Here is a 15,356-nt window from a genome sequence, read left to right as displayed (position 1 = left end):
CTCCTTACTTCCTTGGTCGAGCTCCCTTCAAGCCGAGGGCTTTGGCTTCGTTGAAATGCAAAAAAATTAGTTTTTTGTCATTTTCTTTTACCAGCACCAGCAACAATGGAGCTATAAATATATGTTCTATTATTGCCCTAGCAGAACCATATTGATCGGGCAATCCTGCTTCCATGGAGTCAAATAGTACACATGAATTCTTTAGACATTGAACAAAACACTCTAACAAATTGATCTTTTTCAGGACCTAGAATTCCATTAGGTCCTGTGCCCAAGGTCAGGATAGCTGGATTCAGGTGGTGTGCTCCCTTGAGGAATTCTGATAACTTTTTTGAACTGCGCTCCAACAGATGTGGCAATGCCGACATACAATCGACTACCACCATTTCATCATCACTGCAACTTAACTTTTCTTTCAGATTTTTTAATTGGGTTTCTTGCAACGAAAATGGAATACCCAAAGAGCATACGCAGACAATCTCCTCCCCATGTCTTTGCAGGACCATGAATAGTGCCCTAAATCATCACCACCATTACAATCATCATTATCCCGTTTGACTATCGTATGAAGGATTGAATGTGGGAATGTTAGGGAGAGGCAGTTTTAATACCTTGCAAGATAGGTAAGTCCTGCTGTGGAATGGACAATGCTACATCATACAAGGGCAATGGATAAGACCTGCGGTGAATTGGGCATGTGTTACATCATACAAAGGCACAATTTGTTTGTGAAGGATAGTTTCTAGCACCCTAACATGGCTATTCCCCATCCTTCGTAGGGTTGAGGATTAGGTTAGAGGTAGGGATTGGGGCTTAAATATAATAGTTATCAAATGCATTATGAAAGCTAAATGTTCATTAGTTACAATAATTGAATCTAAGCATAATAGTTATGTTGAAATATGATCTTCCTAGTAAGAAGTATCATAAACCTGATTTAGTTAAGAGTAACCCTAACACTAATTTGTTATACTTATAATTCTAGGACAAAAATTGGAAGGGGACATTCCAATTGGTATCAAAGCTTTGATCTTGCCATCCTGCAGGGTAAACACAAATCAATGAATCATTCTAGTCAATCAAAAGGAATTTAAGAATGCATGTATTTGTGTGTATGCTCCGTGTTTTTATGTGTATGTTTTGTGTTTGGTTCATGCTTGATATGTTTCCAGCATGTTTATTCCATGTGTGTTTCCAAAGCCATTTCATATTGGAAGTCATTTTAAACACTCCATGATCATTGCTCAAGGACAAGCAATCTTGGGTGGGGTGAACTGTAATGTCTCCACTTTCAAATATAATTTAATAATCAATAATAATAATAAATTTAAATACAAAAGATTAAAAATAAAAATAAAAATTAAACTTAGGGCAGCAATAATGAAGCGTTGTACTCTTTCAAAGGGTGCTAATGGCAAAAGGGTGTGTCTCTTGCCAAAGGGCATACATGATGAAGATGTGTGATCTCTCCCTCACATTGAGAGATATAAGGGAAAGGAATCAAAGCATTTAGTGACATCACCATTTATCAGATCATAACTGTTATTAAGTTACAGGCATAACATCCTTGTTCTTGGTAGCATGCATGGGGATGTGGTTAATATGTATGCTTAATATATGAAGCCTAATCTTTAATCTTTCCTATTGCCCCTAAGAAGGATTGAATGTGGGAATCTTAGGGAGAGGCAGTATTAATACCTCGCAAGATAGTTAAGTCCTGCAGTGGAATGGACCATGCTATTGATGAACTTATAAGGCACTGAGAGGGGCGTGAATCAGTGCAAGTAAAAACAATACAAATCTGATTGTCAATTTCACCAACTTAAAACTCAATAGGCATATAAGAAATAACACCAAGTAAGCAATCACCACATAAAGTATAAACCACATGACACGAGGTTATACGTGGAAAACCCAAATGGGAAAAACCACGGTGGGAGTTAGTACCCACAAAGATCCACTATTTGCAATATAGAGAGCTGACCGGTTAAGGTCTACAACACCCGGTTAAGGGCACACCTTGTTAGGAGTGTAAGCCCGGTTAAGAGCTATACAATAAGGCCTGTGAGGATTAGCCCTGTTAGGAGCTACCCACGTTACTGAGATTTGCAAACACAAGTTAATATGTCACCTGGTTAGAGGATTTAATGATCAGACTTGTTAGGATCCGACTGCACCCTGTTAGGAGTGACCTTGTGAGAGGATTTTCTTGCTGCAACTATTAGGGAGACAAAAAGTTCAAATGATCTTAGTATAACACCATCAGTGTCTGATAAGATCCGCTTCAGAACATTACAACATCACATATACTTCATCTCAGAACTCCTCTGATCATTGCACTATCAGAAATATGAAATTCGCTAATGATCTGTTACACATTCAAACTCATACTCATATATACCTTCATACCTCATCACACATTTAAAAACATCATTAGGTCGGCTATAACCTTGGAACAATTCCGTAGGTTCAATGAATCTAGACAATCTTACATTGCATGCCTTAGTTATGTCGGCCACCGACATAACAAATCCAATTCTGTGCCGTTTTACCGATCTAAGTGATTTTCATCACTACTGGTTGAATGTCCATCAGAATACCTGCTCTGTCAATCAGATCTCGTTTACCTGATCGAATCACCACATGCGGTCACAAATATAACTTCATCTACTAGTCTTCTTTGCTGCTACAAAACCGCATCATCCCAATCTTCATAAATTTCCTGTACCGGTTATCAAAATATTATTCTGTCTGTCTTTTACTGGTTAAAGTCCTAAATGTCAGTTCTGATAAAAACTGTCTCTGCTTACCGGTTAAGCCTTGCCGGTTGAACTGTAGGACTCAGATGACTGTAGAAACATAGTTGCCATCAATGACAACATACAACATAGTCATCATACAACATTCTAATCTCTGAACAAAACAAACATGTACCGGTTGCATCAAGCAAACAAACAATTACCGGTTCAAATCAAATGATCAAATGCCAACAGCTACATCATACAAGGGCAATAGATAAGACTTGCAGTGGAATGGGCATGTGTTACATCATACAAAGGCACTATTTGTGAAGGATAGTTTCTAGCACCCTAACATGGTTATTCTCCATCCTTCATAGGGTTTAGGATTAGGTTAGAGGTTGAATTTGGGGCCTAAATATAATAGCTATCAAATGTATTATGAAAGCCAAATGTTCATCAGTCACAATAATTGAATCTAAGCATAATAGTTGTGTTGAAATATCTTGATCTTCCTAGTAAGAAGTATCATAAACCTTACTTAGTTAAGAGTAACCCTAACGCTAATTTGTTATAATTATAATTCTAGGACAAATTTGAAGGGGGCATTACAAGGCTTCAATCAATGGTGACCACTGCATGCTCTCCATTATGTGAAAATCAATAATATGCACTGTCTGTGCCTGAACAGGGTGGGGCTTCTAAAATGCTTTGGTTGGCTATGAAATGAGCAAACCTGATATAAGGATATGCTTGATTTAGTAATCTAAGAGTCCCAAGATAATTAGGGTCTTTAGTACTCTTGAAGGCATTGAATATATGCTCCTGTATATCATCACCAACAACTGAGAAATGATGCCTATGCTCAAGGGACTGAGAGAGATAATAAGCCACCCTCTCCATGGTTGTCCCAGTTGGAGAACCCATTTCTTTTAGCCTGCAAAGAATAACTTGAACAAGGTTATGGATTCCATCTGAAATGGCTTCTACATAAGCAAACAGATGTTCAAGACCCAGTCTCCTATATTATGCTCAATCACTCTTGCACAGAGTTAAGGGTGTAACTGGAAAATTGCCCTAAACAGAGGCTGATTTGTTTCCTACACTATAATCTTCTTATCCCCACGAGAATCATCTCTGCTATCTTCACAGAGCCTTTTAGAATCCATCATTATTTCATCACTCTTATCTGGTAGCTCTAAAATTAGATTGGGGACATTAAAAAGGGGATTGGAACAAATGTTAGAATCTTATGAGGTCCCCTGCAACTGTAAGTCTCCATATGAGCCATGCTCTATTTGTGCCTATGTTAGTTGATTTAGGACAGGGGTCCTACTGTAATTTATGTGTAATGACCAACAGAATTCTCAAGCATCAACTATTTTATCAAAGCTCATTCTTTATGCTCTCATCTGCTGTTAGTTTCGAGAATGTGTTTATACACTGGTTCACTTCATGCCATGATTGTCTGAACTATCCATGAACAACTGGACAATTTTTAGGGAATATAAATGTTGTCTTTTACTTCTGAGATCACATTTGCTGATCTGGTATTGTGATATTTACTTAACCCATGCAGGGGTCTGTAAAATTGCTTGGAAATTCATTTAAGCAAGCCTCTTATAACATGATATATGGATTTGTCATGTTCCCTCATGGATTTTTGAAGTATGCCGTGTTATGAATGTTCCTGAAATATGGGTTTGAGTTTTTTATTAGTCACAGAGATATGCTTATGGTTACCATTTGCATACTCTGTTCTAAGTTCAAGGTTGCAGATATGTCAGTATCAGGACCATGTTTTGATTTTGTTGCCTATTGGATCAGGGCATAGGTATATAGTGCTCTCCCTTTCTACCACACCGTTTAAATCTTTATTTTATTTAATATTTTTTTCTTCTCCTCTTTCGTATGATTTGGTATTGTTAACCTTGTTTTATCCCTTGCGAGTTTAAGCTGATTTGTAAACAATTAGAGAGCTATGTGAGAGTAATCCACAAGTTTCTTATGTGTATGTTGAGCTCAGGGGATTCATAAGAGGGGATATAAACTGATTTATTATTTGTTGCATATAAATACTTGTCACAATCTGCTAAATGTTTGGTCTCGATGAATTATATGTGGTTATCATTGGACATGGTCAGTTGAAGCCTACCTTATACTTTGATATTTATATCTGTTGTTCCAAGAGGGCAATAAGAGAGCCCCCACCTTAAAATCTAATGGATTGATGACTGTAGCATTCCAACAACCCAAATCTTTGTGATCATACACATCTTGCCATGGCTGCATTATGCTCTTCTCCATCATGAAAGGAAATTGATTACACTATCATCGACCACTTAGGAAATGGTTGCCAAAGCAATTTATATCCTTGTCAAATGGGTTTTATCATTTATGATGTTTTGAATGTAATTGCTTGGTTGGAAACTACTATTCTTATTATTTTTGGTCCATTTATTTTGATTTAACCAAGGAATAGAGCTCGACTGTCACCCAATTGTAATTTGCAGAGAAATTTGATTAAGAGAACCGTAAGAATTTAGAAATTTGACAATGTTTTCGGCGATCAAAATAAGCATGCCCAGTTTCAAACATTTTATATATTATATGACTGACTGACTGAACACAGGCGCTACTATTGTAGATAGAGCTGAGCTAGTTAAGAGTCCATAGCTATCACCTCACAAGACTTCTATGTATGTTCCCTCTTTGAAAACAATGCTGAACTTGACCAAATATTCTCAATAATAATAATATGAAGGTTTTCATGCATGCGAAATGTTTTCAAAGTCATCAAATTGGTATCTTCATTGAGGAATTTGTGAAAATAAAATCATATACCAATTGTATATTTGGATGTCTTCCCTGCACAAGTTATATTTATAGGTGTTTGTTGCACAAAGAACTTTGTGTTGTGCATGTTTGTTTTAATTTTTAGTATGTGATTGATAAGCACATGAAAGTCGATATGGTTGCATTTGACCATTACTCACTGACATTAATATAAGCCAAAGTGTGCACTTAATAAATAATTTTTTCACTTGAGAAGAGTTAAATATTTATAATTGGTTGCACCACAATTGCATGAAATTAAGCATGAAATTAAGAAAGGTTACTTAGAAAACTCCATGTTCCATTATAGGAAAATGGACCGTCTCCCTATCCCCACGCTGGAAATTTTTGATTACATTTTTATGTAATATAGTCATATCCATATTCGTTTAGTCATGAACTCTAGTTTGAAAATTTGAATGGCATCACCATCTATGGACTGTCATCCATACACCATATCTCTAAATAAGTATGGACATATAGCTTTTCACTTTTTCATCTTCAAATTTTGTCAGGTTCTTCAAAAGAATCTAATTGTTTTAAAAAAACTGTCGATAACTAATTTTATGACACAATGATTATTTATACAAATCAAAATTGATGTTTACAGTCAAAACATGTATAGATTCATGTTACATTATAGTATTATACAATTAATTATGTAATATTAAAATACAGTTAAATTCTACCTATAATTTCCTATCCACATATTCCTTGAACCTTCTTTAGGTGCAAGTGCTAGTATATTTATCTGCTATGTTTTAAATGACATTAGAGTTTAGAGTGATTTTGTTGATTATATTATGCCGTGGCATTCTAAACCTAATTTTTGTTTGTTGGTTCGACAAACCTCAACCAGGATCTGTACCAGAACCAGTAACATAGATTGCTATACTATAATCCTACACGGTCATGCATGAAGTTATTTTCCACCTTAATGCTGAGAGGGGAATTCAAACAAGGGTCACACTACTACACGTATCCTACATGGTCATGAAGAGACAGATATGGAATTGAGGACATGAAATGTTTATTTGATCAAAATAGAGAGAGCAGAGTGCCATGCCTCAGCTGCCGTGTTTAGATATATTTTGAAAGACAATGCATTACATTGCAAGAATGAATCTGTGGCATTGTAGGAAGCCATCACAAAATAACTTATTTATTATTTTAAAACTAAATAAAGCTGCCATGTAAATGTGCATCTGCACCTCTAAGTTCCCCCCATTACCTTTATGCCACAACTCCTTGGAGTTTTTTAAGTTTTTATTTTAATAATAATACTGTTATCTTTATTATTATACTGCTTAGAGAAGGCTGCAGGGCAGGGCTTAGATTGGTTAGAAAGGACAAGAAAGTAACTTAGATTTGGAAGAACTGAGCCTTTGGAGTAAGAAGGAACTTGGCATTCAAAATCAATCAAGAACACTGCTAGGCTGGATTTATGTTGGCCATCCCACCTTCTAAGAAAAAGAATTAAATTTTAAACCGGTAGATGCTTAAATCCCACCTTCCAAGACAAAGGATTCAACTCCTAGATGCTAAATCATAATCTCACCTTCCAAGTTATATGATTGAAAAAATTCTTTTGATCTATGTAGAATTCTGTATGTTCTGATGCATTTATTATTTTTTCTTTTGCAGAACGATGAGGCAGAGAATCTGTGTAGAATTCTGTATGTTCTGATGAATTTATTATTTTTTTTCTTTTGCAGAACGATGAGGCAGAGATCAATTTCAGGCAAGAATGGTACATCAGATCCCAGTTTGAATTTCAAATCAGGATCTGAAATCCAAAAACAAGTTAGGAGTGGCAATGGCAATAATCATTTCTGGACTGAAAGAAATATTTTCATAGGTTGTTTAGGGTTCAGAATTATCAATGCTTTGCTTGTACAAACATATTTCAACCCTGACGAACACTGGCAAGCTCTTGAAGTTGCACATCGTATTGTTTTTGGGTAAGACTAATTTATTTTCTTACAATATCATTTTTAATAATGTGGGTGTCAACAGTTGGTTGGTTTTGTTTACTAATTATTGGTCAAATTCAATGGACCATAAATATAACATAAGGAGCAATAGAATTGAATTTTGTTTCTAATTCATAGGGCCAGCCCTCAAATTATAGAGTTTCAAGACCTACCTGATTTGTAACATCGGCTCAATAATCAGTTTTGGACTTCTGCTTGTCATTGATTTCTTCTTATAACGTCTGTATGCTTTTAATCTTTACCGAAAATTTGAAGATGTATAAGATTTGTTATTTAATTTAAATTTGAGTGGGAAGTAATGAAATTTTTGTTGCATCATATTATTTCTAGCTATTTTAACTATATATTTAACTTATCAGATATGGTCATTTAACATGGGAATGGGAGAAGGGTATTCGGAGCTATCTTCATCCTTTGATATTTGCTTTGTTGTACAAGATACTTGCCATATTTCAACTGGACACAGTTTGGTTCATGGTAAAGCATTTGCCTTCAATATCAAGAGAAAAAAAAAACTTTCTTTATGCCATTTTTGTTATTTTTACTGGATGCATGTTTCTTCTATTCCAGAAATCTTATGTCTTATTTTATTAGGTCTTATAAATTTGACCATGTATTTTTTAGTTTCTCTTTTATAAAATATGATTCAAATTGATTGGAAAATTTATGTATAGTCTAAGTTGAAACTAGAATCTTGGCCTATAAGCAACCAGACTATGAAGAATCCTGCATCGTTGGTTTTTTAAGTGATAATGATACAGGACTGTATGAGATCGCAAGAAGTTTACCATAAGTAGTAATGTCATTGTTGTTGGATTTTTTTCGTTCCCAGTAGACCGTAAAGAAAAATCACCCTTTTGGTGCACTTCACATGTCATTGTCTTTCTATTGGCTCCCTAATCTTAAAAATTATGCCAGAATTCACCTTAGTGATTTGCCCCTTGTGGTCAAAATTGTGCAGAGAGCACTGTACAATGTTAACATCCAAGATGATTCTGATGTTTGTGACAGAGATCATTGCCTATCTACTTAAATCAACCTTATCAAATGTAAACGTTTTTTTTCCTGTACAATTATTGGGATTTCAAGTTTCAACTATACATGTAAGAATTTCTCACATGTTCACCAATGAGAGACATTCTAATTCTGTAAGAGATTAGTAATTCATAGCTATAGACAGAATTTGAGAACACAAATGCTAAAATTAATAAAGTTACTCTTGCAAATATTGATGCTAGCATTGTTAACCTGCTGCACATATGTAGTTTGTCTGGTAACCCCAGAAATATTCTTGGCATAGCCATGCACATGGTTTCATAGCAGTGGGATTCTTATCTAATCCATTTACTATCCAAACAATCATAATTATCTTGTTCATGTTTAGATGTAATTTAATTGTGGACAAATCTACTTCAAGCATGAAACAGTAATTGCTCAGTTAAAGTCCAAGAAAGATAACAATAGTAGCTAAATTTCCAATGTAATTTGCATTTGCATATTTTAGTGGAAGATTTACATAATCGACAAAAGAAAAGAAAAATGAAAAACACGACACATAGTGCATGGTCATAGCAATCCAAACAGGTGCAAAAGATTGTTGACTATTTATATGCATAGTTATGCTGCAAAGTTTAAGATCAGAGGACTCAATGAGCACTTCTGCAAATGTACTCAATCAGGTTTGAAATAAATTACATGTTGTTAAATGGAAAGCAATTAGCTGATATTGCAATATAAGTTTATTGATGGAAATATAACTAAACCTAGAAAATCGTACTCCAATAGACTGTTGTACAAATCCAATCTCATGAATCTATCATCACCTCCTTGGAGCAGATTCAGGTAGCTGTAGAATTATCTTGTAAGTTTAATGTGAGTAGTTTCCATTTTCACTTTTCTAACAGCCTGAGAGTCAAACCAGAGAGCATTTGTCTATGCAAAACTCTTAAGACCTTGACATGAACTCGTTGCTGGAGATCATTGGTTAGGACTTAGGTATTCTCCAAGGTAATCTCCATAACTCCATCCATTGAGCAGATATAGGAGATGCTACAGAGCAGTAGATGGTAGATAGCATAGTAACATTATACTTAAGTGGCAGCGGCATGGCAAACTGAATGTGTACACTGTAAATAGAATTCAGTTGCACAAGTTTATGGGAGGAAATCATAGGAAACCAAAGTCCTTATAAAAAGATGGAAAAAAAACTGCAAATGTTATTTAATGCCAAATAGAGTGTGTAGAAAGAGAAACAAAGTCCAAATTTCAATTATAAGACATAAATAAAGCTTCAATTCCTTTCTACATACAACAGAGGAACTGGCTACCCGTGAAAGGAGATGAACAACAAGTACTCTCATGTTTGGTGCGCCCCTACCATGCCATGTCCACCATCCAGTAGGGTCAACTTGAGCTAATGTAGCTCTATCCGACCTTGCCTCTGATCTACTAAAGGTTGGATTACGAAGACTGACAAATGCAAACCATTGTGTGCGAAGTTTAGTAGATTCATCTTCACTATACATTTTTGCAAGGGCCTTAAAGAAGGCATCTTTCACCTCTTCATCACTAGATGGAGGCACTCTCCCAAGTTTCGGTGCATACCATTTGAGATTGAGAGCACAGGCTGCCACATGAAGTGGGGTGTTCATATTGTTCCACCATCACATCACAATGGGCCTAAGATGCTCCTCATAAAATCCCAAAGTAGGGTCCCTGCAATGAGTAACTTGCTTGATTTGCCCCAGCATGCTATCAAAGGTCTCATAAATCTCTCCAAGGTTAGGAGAGTCATTTGCAACATATCTAATCACCTGCACAATAGGCTCAATGAAGGAGCAAATATATCTGCAAGTGCAAACAAGTTACAAGTTAGAAACATATATTAATCATTAAATTATTAAATGACATTTTAAAAATTAAATAATAAAATGAGCAATGCCAATTTCTTACCTCATTGTGCACCACCAATAATCATCAAGGATTTTTTCTTCACACTTCTTCCCTCCGGTGTGCTTGCCTTGTGCCGTCTAACCCACTTTGCATGGACCACCATAGATTGTAGACCTTCTTGGACCTCAAGCATCATCTTTAACAAAATAAAGTAGTTGACATATCTAGTCTCCATGGGCTTGAGGAATTCCCCTTCCTCAAAAATGTCCTAAACAACGCAAGTGAAGTGTAATGGTTGCAAACGAACCTTTGCACATCTCTAGCCTCTAATACCATTGCCTTCGCCCAGTCAATTTTCCCAATGTCCTTCAAGGTATTGTTCAATGCATGCACACAACATGGGGTCCAAAAAATGTGCTTATAAGCACTCTCCACCATCAATCCAGCTAACTTGCACACATGGGCTGAATCAGTCACTACTTGCACAACATTAGAGGCTCCATCCTTTTCTATGGCCTCTCTCAAAATCTGAAATTGGAAGGCTGCATCCTTCCTTTTCCTTGAACAATCTATAGCTCTAAGAAAATAAGAGCTTGCTGTGCTAGTGATGATAAGATTGATGAGTGGCCAATGTTTGATATCGGTCCACCCAACCATACCCTTATCCATGTTTGTCTCATATCCTCATACTCACCTTGGAGTACTCTCTATCAAGAAGGGTGGTTTGTAGCTTAGTTTCTCCATTTGGAACAAATGAGGGACCAGCAGCTATGATATCTTTGAACATTTGTTTAAAATATGCTGAACGTGAGACATGGAATGATATAGCATGAGTATAAAGAAACTTAGCACTAGAGGCTTCAGCCACATCTCGTGCTTGTATTTTAAACAAATCAGCAACATTAATATTTCTCTTAGTCTTCTTTCCTCTAGTAGAAGTGGTACCCTCTCCCCTATGAGAAGCATCTTCCATGGATCTTGTAGTCATTGATACACTAGGCTGCAAATTCTCCATTGAAGTCTCTTTACTTAATGGCTCCCCCTCCATATGCAATCTAGTTGCCTCAATTTTCTCAGCTTGAGTTATTTTTTTGCAACCTCTTACCCCTTGACCACCTATCCACAAAAGATGGCAATAGACTCAAGTATAGCTGCCCCTATATTGTTTGTGGCACAAATGGCACTCCCATACTCTACAACCCCTTGAAGTTTTTTTCTTATCTTTATCAACTCTTGTAGCAAATTGTAATAGAGGTTTTTTGGGGTTGAATGGGCCTTTTGCATAGGTTTTGAGGATTTGGGAAGGACATTCAAATGGGTTTGAGGTTGAGCTTGCTACCCCTGCCACATTAAGACTCCATGAAGACCCCCCAATGGCTGCCCTACTTGTAGTTCTTTGAGTTCTTTCTTCCATTTCAATTTCATCATTCTCACTATCACTACTCCCACCACTCCTCCCACTGCTGCTCGTGATTTTAGTTTTATAAGAATTTCAAAGAGAGCTGCAAGTTCAAAAAAAAAAACCCACAATGCTCTCCCTATGTGTTGAAAAACTTGAAAAAATGTAAAACAAATTGAAAAAACAAACGCAAAATGAAAAACTCACTTCTAGTGAAGTAGATTTGATGCCCTAACCTCCTCTTTCAACTGCTGTTCACTCCTTGATTAATTGCTCCTTCTCATGCTACTCTTGTCCTTCTTTGCAAATGCTAAAATGAATCTCTTTTTCCTCTTTTTGGTTGTTTTTAATATTGTTTGGGGGTATTTATGGGGCCGGCTAGATGTTTTTTACAATTAAAAATGCATTTTTTTTTGTTTTGGCATCCAAAAAACTGCTGGGTCTTAGAGGACAGCCAGACGTCCTTGGGACAATCGAGAGACATCTAGGTGTCTCCTGGTCATCTCAAGGATGTCTAACCATCCCCAATGGCCCAGGTTCGTTTCTAGAATGTTTCTGGGACATTTTGGATTGTTGTAGCAAAAAAGGGATTGGTCTGGTACGACAAAAAAACATCCCCGCATCCCCGTATCATTCTCAGTACAAGTACGGGGGTACCAGCCTTGAGGACGCGTCCCCTTGGATCACAACTTCTAATAGATTCCCACAAGCTTGCCAAGCGAAGACCAAATATAGAGGAATACCTAGAACCAATAACCTTTAGCTTTGATACCAAATGTTGGGAAATAAACAGGTTCAATACCAAAGATTGTGAAGATCAATCACCATCCAATAAATTAATTAAAGGATGAGATACAAGGTTTAGATAGCTACAACATGAAAATCATAAACTTATGTGCAAGTCTAAAAATTATGATGCCAAAAATCAGCCTATATATCATGTTTAATAAACCTATCTTATGTAAACTTATAATAGCAATAAATAATGATTAACATCAGCATAAGACAGTAGTAATAAGGCATTAATCAGCAACATAATGTAATCACATAACATGGGATTTACGTGTAGAAACCCTTGTGTGAAAAAACTCCACCAAGAAGAGAGGTCAAACTTGCATTATCAACAATAAATGTGCTTACAATACAGTTAGTTCCATTCTCCTCTTTGCCTCCAACATGGCAGCACCTATGTACATGTGAACAACCTCCTTATGCCTCCCACCCGTCCTCTTTCTTGTAGAGAAACTCTACATTCAACTCTTTCACATTAACTGTACATCCAAAAGGCTGAATTTATAGAATGGCAAGAGCTTGAAAACCACCAATAAAGATATCCAAAGAAGCCTCTTTGTTCCTCATGACCACAACCCTTGGAATACTTCCATGGAACTCGAAAGGCACTGGTTTTGACTCCAATGCTTTCCCTCCAATTTGGGCACCCATTCTTGTAAAAGATTACATTAAATGCAATAAATGACGAAATACCAAAACACACCCGATGCCTCTTCCAAGCATCCACTTGGAGAAGCCCATAGGTCACTCATTTTTCCACTTCATAAGTCATTATCTTATTCTAGACATCCACAAGTGTGGAGAACAATATTTAGTAATTATGTTCACAACCCACTTTTAATGCTGCTAGTAGAACCCATCACCTCTTATGATTGTATTACAAACAACAGTGTGAATTTAATATTAGAAATTGTTTTCCCAATACATCAAAAGTGCCTTATGACACTTTCCAAGGATGTTGGAACCATGCCATAGGATTTACAAGGTAGATGGCACCTTAATCTGTAAAATTCCCTAACTTAGATTTGATACCATTCAATTTCATCACCAGAACATTGCAGGAAGAAAGTGTTTGTGTATTATAGCCAATGGTGGAAATAACCTCTTAGACAACATCTCTTAGTTAGGTGTCTTCCTTACTTGCATTGATTCTAGTTCTATCTAAGTAGTCACCAATAAATATACAAACTAGAATAGTCTCTGTAAAACATAGAGTCAATTTATTCTTTCAAGAACAGAAATAAAGTTTTGTATCTTATTGCACATGGTTGGCCTTCTGTTGATTAATCTTCACATCAACTCATCAGAATATGCAATGTCTAAGTATTGACGAACTGGTACTCCGCATTCCATCTACACATCACGTTGCCTCTTCCGCATTGACTAATACCCTCTGCGATACATCCCGATCCCTTTGCGATACATCCTGATTTCGGGTTTGCTAGTAATCCGTTGTGATGTTCCGCGCAATGGTCACGTTATTGGTTTCTGAGGTGATTCTTGTTATTCAACACCCCTGTCGTGGCTACCTAGATTCACGCAGATTGCAATAGGAAATAGTCGGGTTCACTTCCCCCGCGATTTTGCTGTATCATACACGATGTTGCCTCTGTTACTCTCATCAACTGCGATAAGATGTGTGTCTTCGAGTCATACTTCCGGTGACTCTGCTCTACCAAACACACCTGTGGCAACCTGGAATCCCGACGAAGTCCACTTCCTGCTAGCAAATCGATTCTCTTTCTGAATCGTAGAACCAATAGGTCAGTTGGAGACTGATGAAAGGCACGATGAGTCTGAGTGTTATACATGCAGATTCAAATATTCTTCCACGCTTTTGATTTTTATCCAAATCCGATGATCTCCTCCTATCGTGAGCCCATTCTTTATTTGGCAAGAGTTGGTTGAATTCCCGTAATCATTAAGATTAATTACGGCTAAACTATTGCAACATATGACTTATAAATATTAATATAATTGCAACGTATGTTTTATAAATATTAATTATTTATATAAGTGAATGGAACCTTATATAAGATAATTAATACTCCATATATTCATAATCACTTATTTAGGGGACATGATAGTCTTCCCTGCCTCGTGTTGCTTGCCCTCAAGCAACTCCAAAACTCTTTCATTTTCCCAAGTGGCATTATCCTGAGGCAGATTTTTCCATTTGATGAGATATTCCCTGATGGTCTTGTTCCGCAGTTTCCTGTCCCGAAATTACTTTTGGTATCATTTCAAGTTTCCCTTCGTCAGTCAAGGGAGGTAAGTCTTTGGATACTGACACCTGCTGCCCCAGAGCTTTCTTGAGACAAGATACATGAAATACACTATGTATTTTGCTATCTACCTGTAATCAAGTTCATACGCAACTAAGCCAACCTTCCGTACTACTTGATAGGGACCATAAAACTGAGGCTTAAGTTCTTCGAATCCACTACGTTTCAGAGAAGATTGCCGATAAGGTTGCGACCTGAGAAATACCAAATCTCCCACTTCGAAATGGCGTTCAATTCGCTTTTTATCTGCATAGATTTTCTGTTGATTCTGAGCACCTTGCAAATTCTCCTTAAGAGCTGACAGAATGTCTTGACTTTCTTGAAGCCAATCATGAGTTCTAGGTACATTGCTCTGCTCAAAAGCAAGGTCAAGAAAAGAAAGTACATCATAGCCATATAATGCTTTGAAAGGAGACATACC

The 15,356-nt window shown here is 36.7% G+C and overlaps 1 protein-coding gene across 3 annotated transcripts in view; it reads left to right on the top strand.

The window, feature by feature from the left end:
- LOC131044642 (mannosyltransferase APTG1) overlaps positions 1–15,356 on the top strand; it is a 33,372-nt gene that overhangs the window by 623 nt on the left and 17,393 nt on the right. For all 3 annotated transcript variants that reach the window (XM_057978006.2, XM_057978005.2, XM_057978007.2), the window contains exons 2-3: positions 7,289–7,534; positions 7,927–8,044. In XM_057978006.2, coding sequence (XP_057833989.2) covers positions 7,293–7,534; positions 7,927–8,044 — 360 coding nt within the window. In that variant the 5' untranslated portion in view covers positions 7,289–7,292. The remainder of the gene's footprint in view (positions 1–7,288; positions 7,535–7,926; positions 8,045–15,356) is intronic.

The sequence above is a fragment of the Cryptomeria japonica genome, chromosome 1 (assembly GCF_030272615.1).
Source record: "Cryptomeria japonica chromosome 1, Sugi_1.0, whole genome shotgun sequence".
Lineage (NCBI taxonomy): Eukaryota > Viridiplantae > Streptophyta > Pinopsida > Cupressales > Cupressaceae > Cryptomeria > Cryptomeria japonica.
The sequence above is the reverse complement of the archived record's forward strand: the minus strand, read 5'-3'. Positions and strand labels throughout refer to the sequence as shown.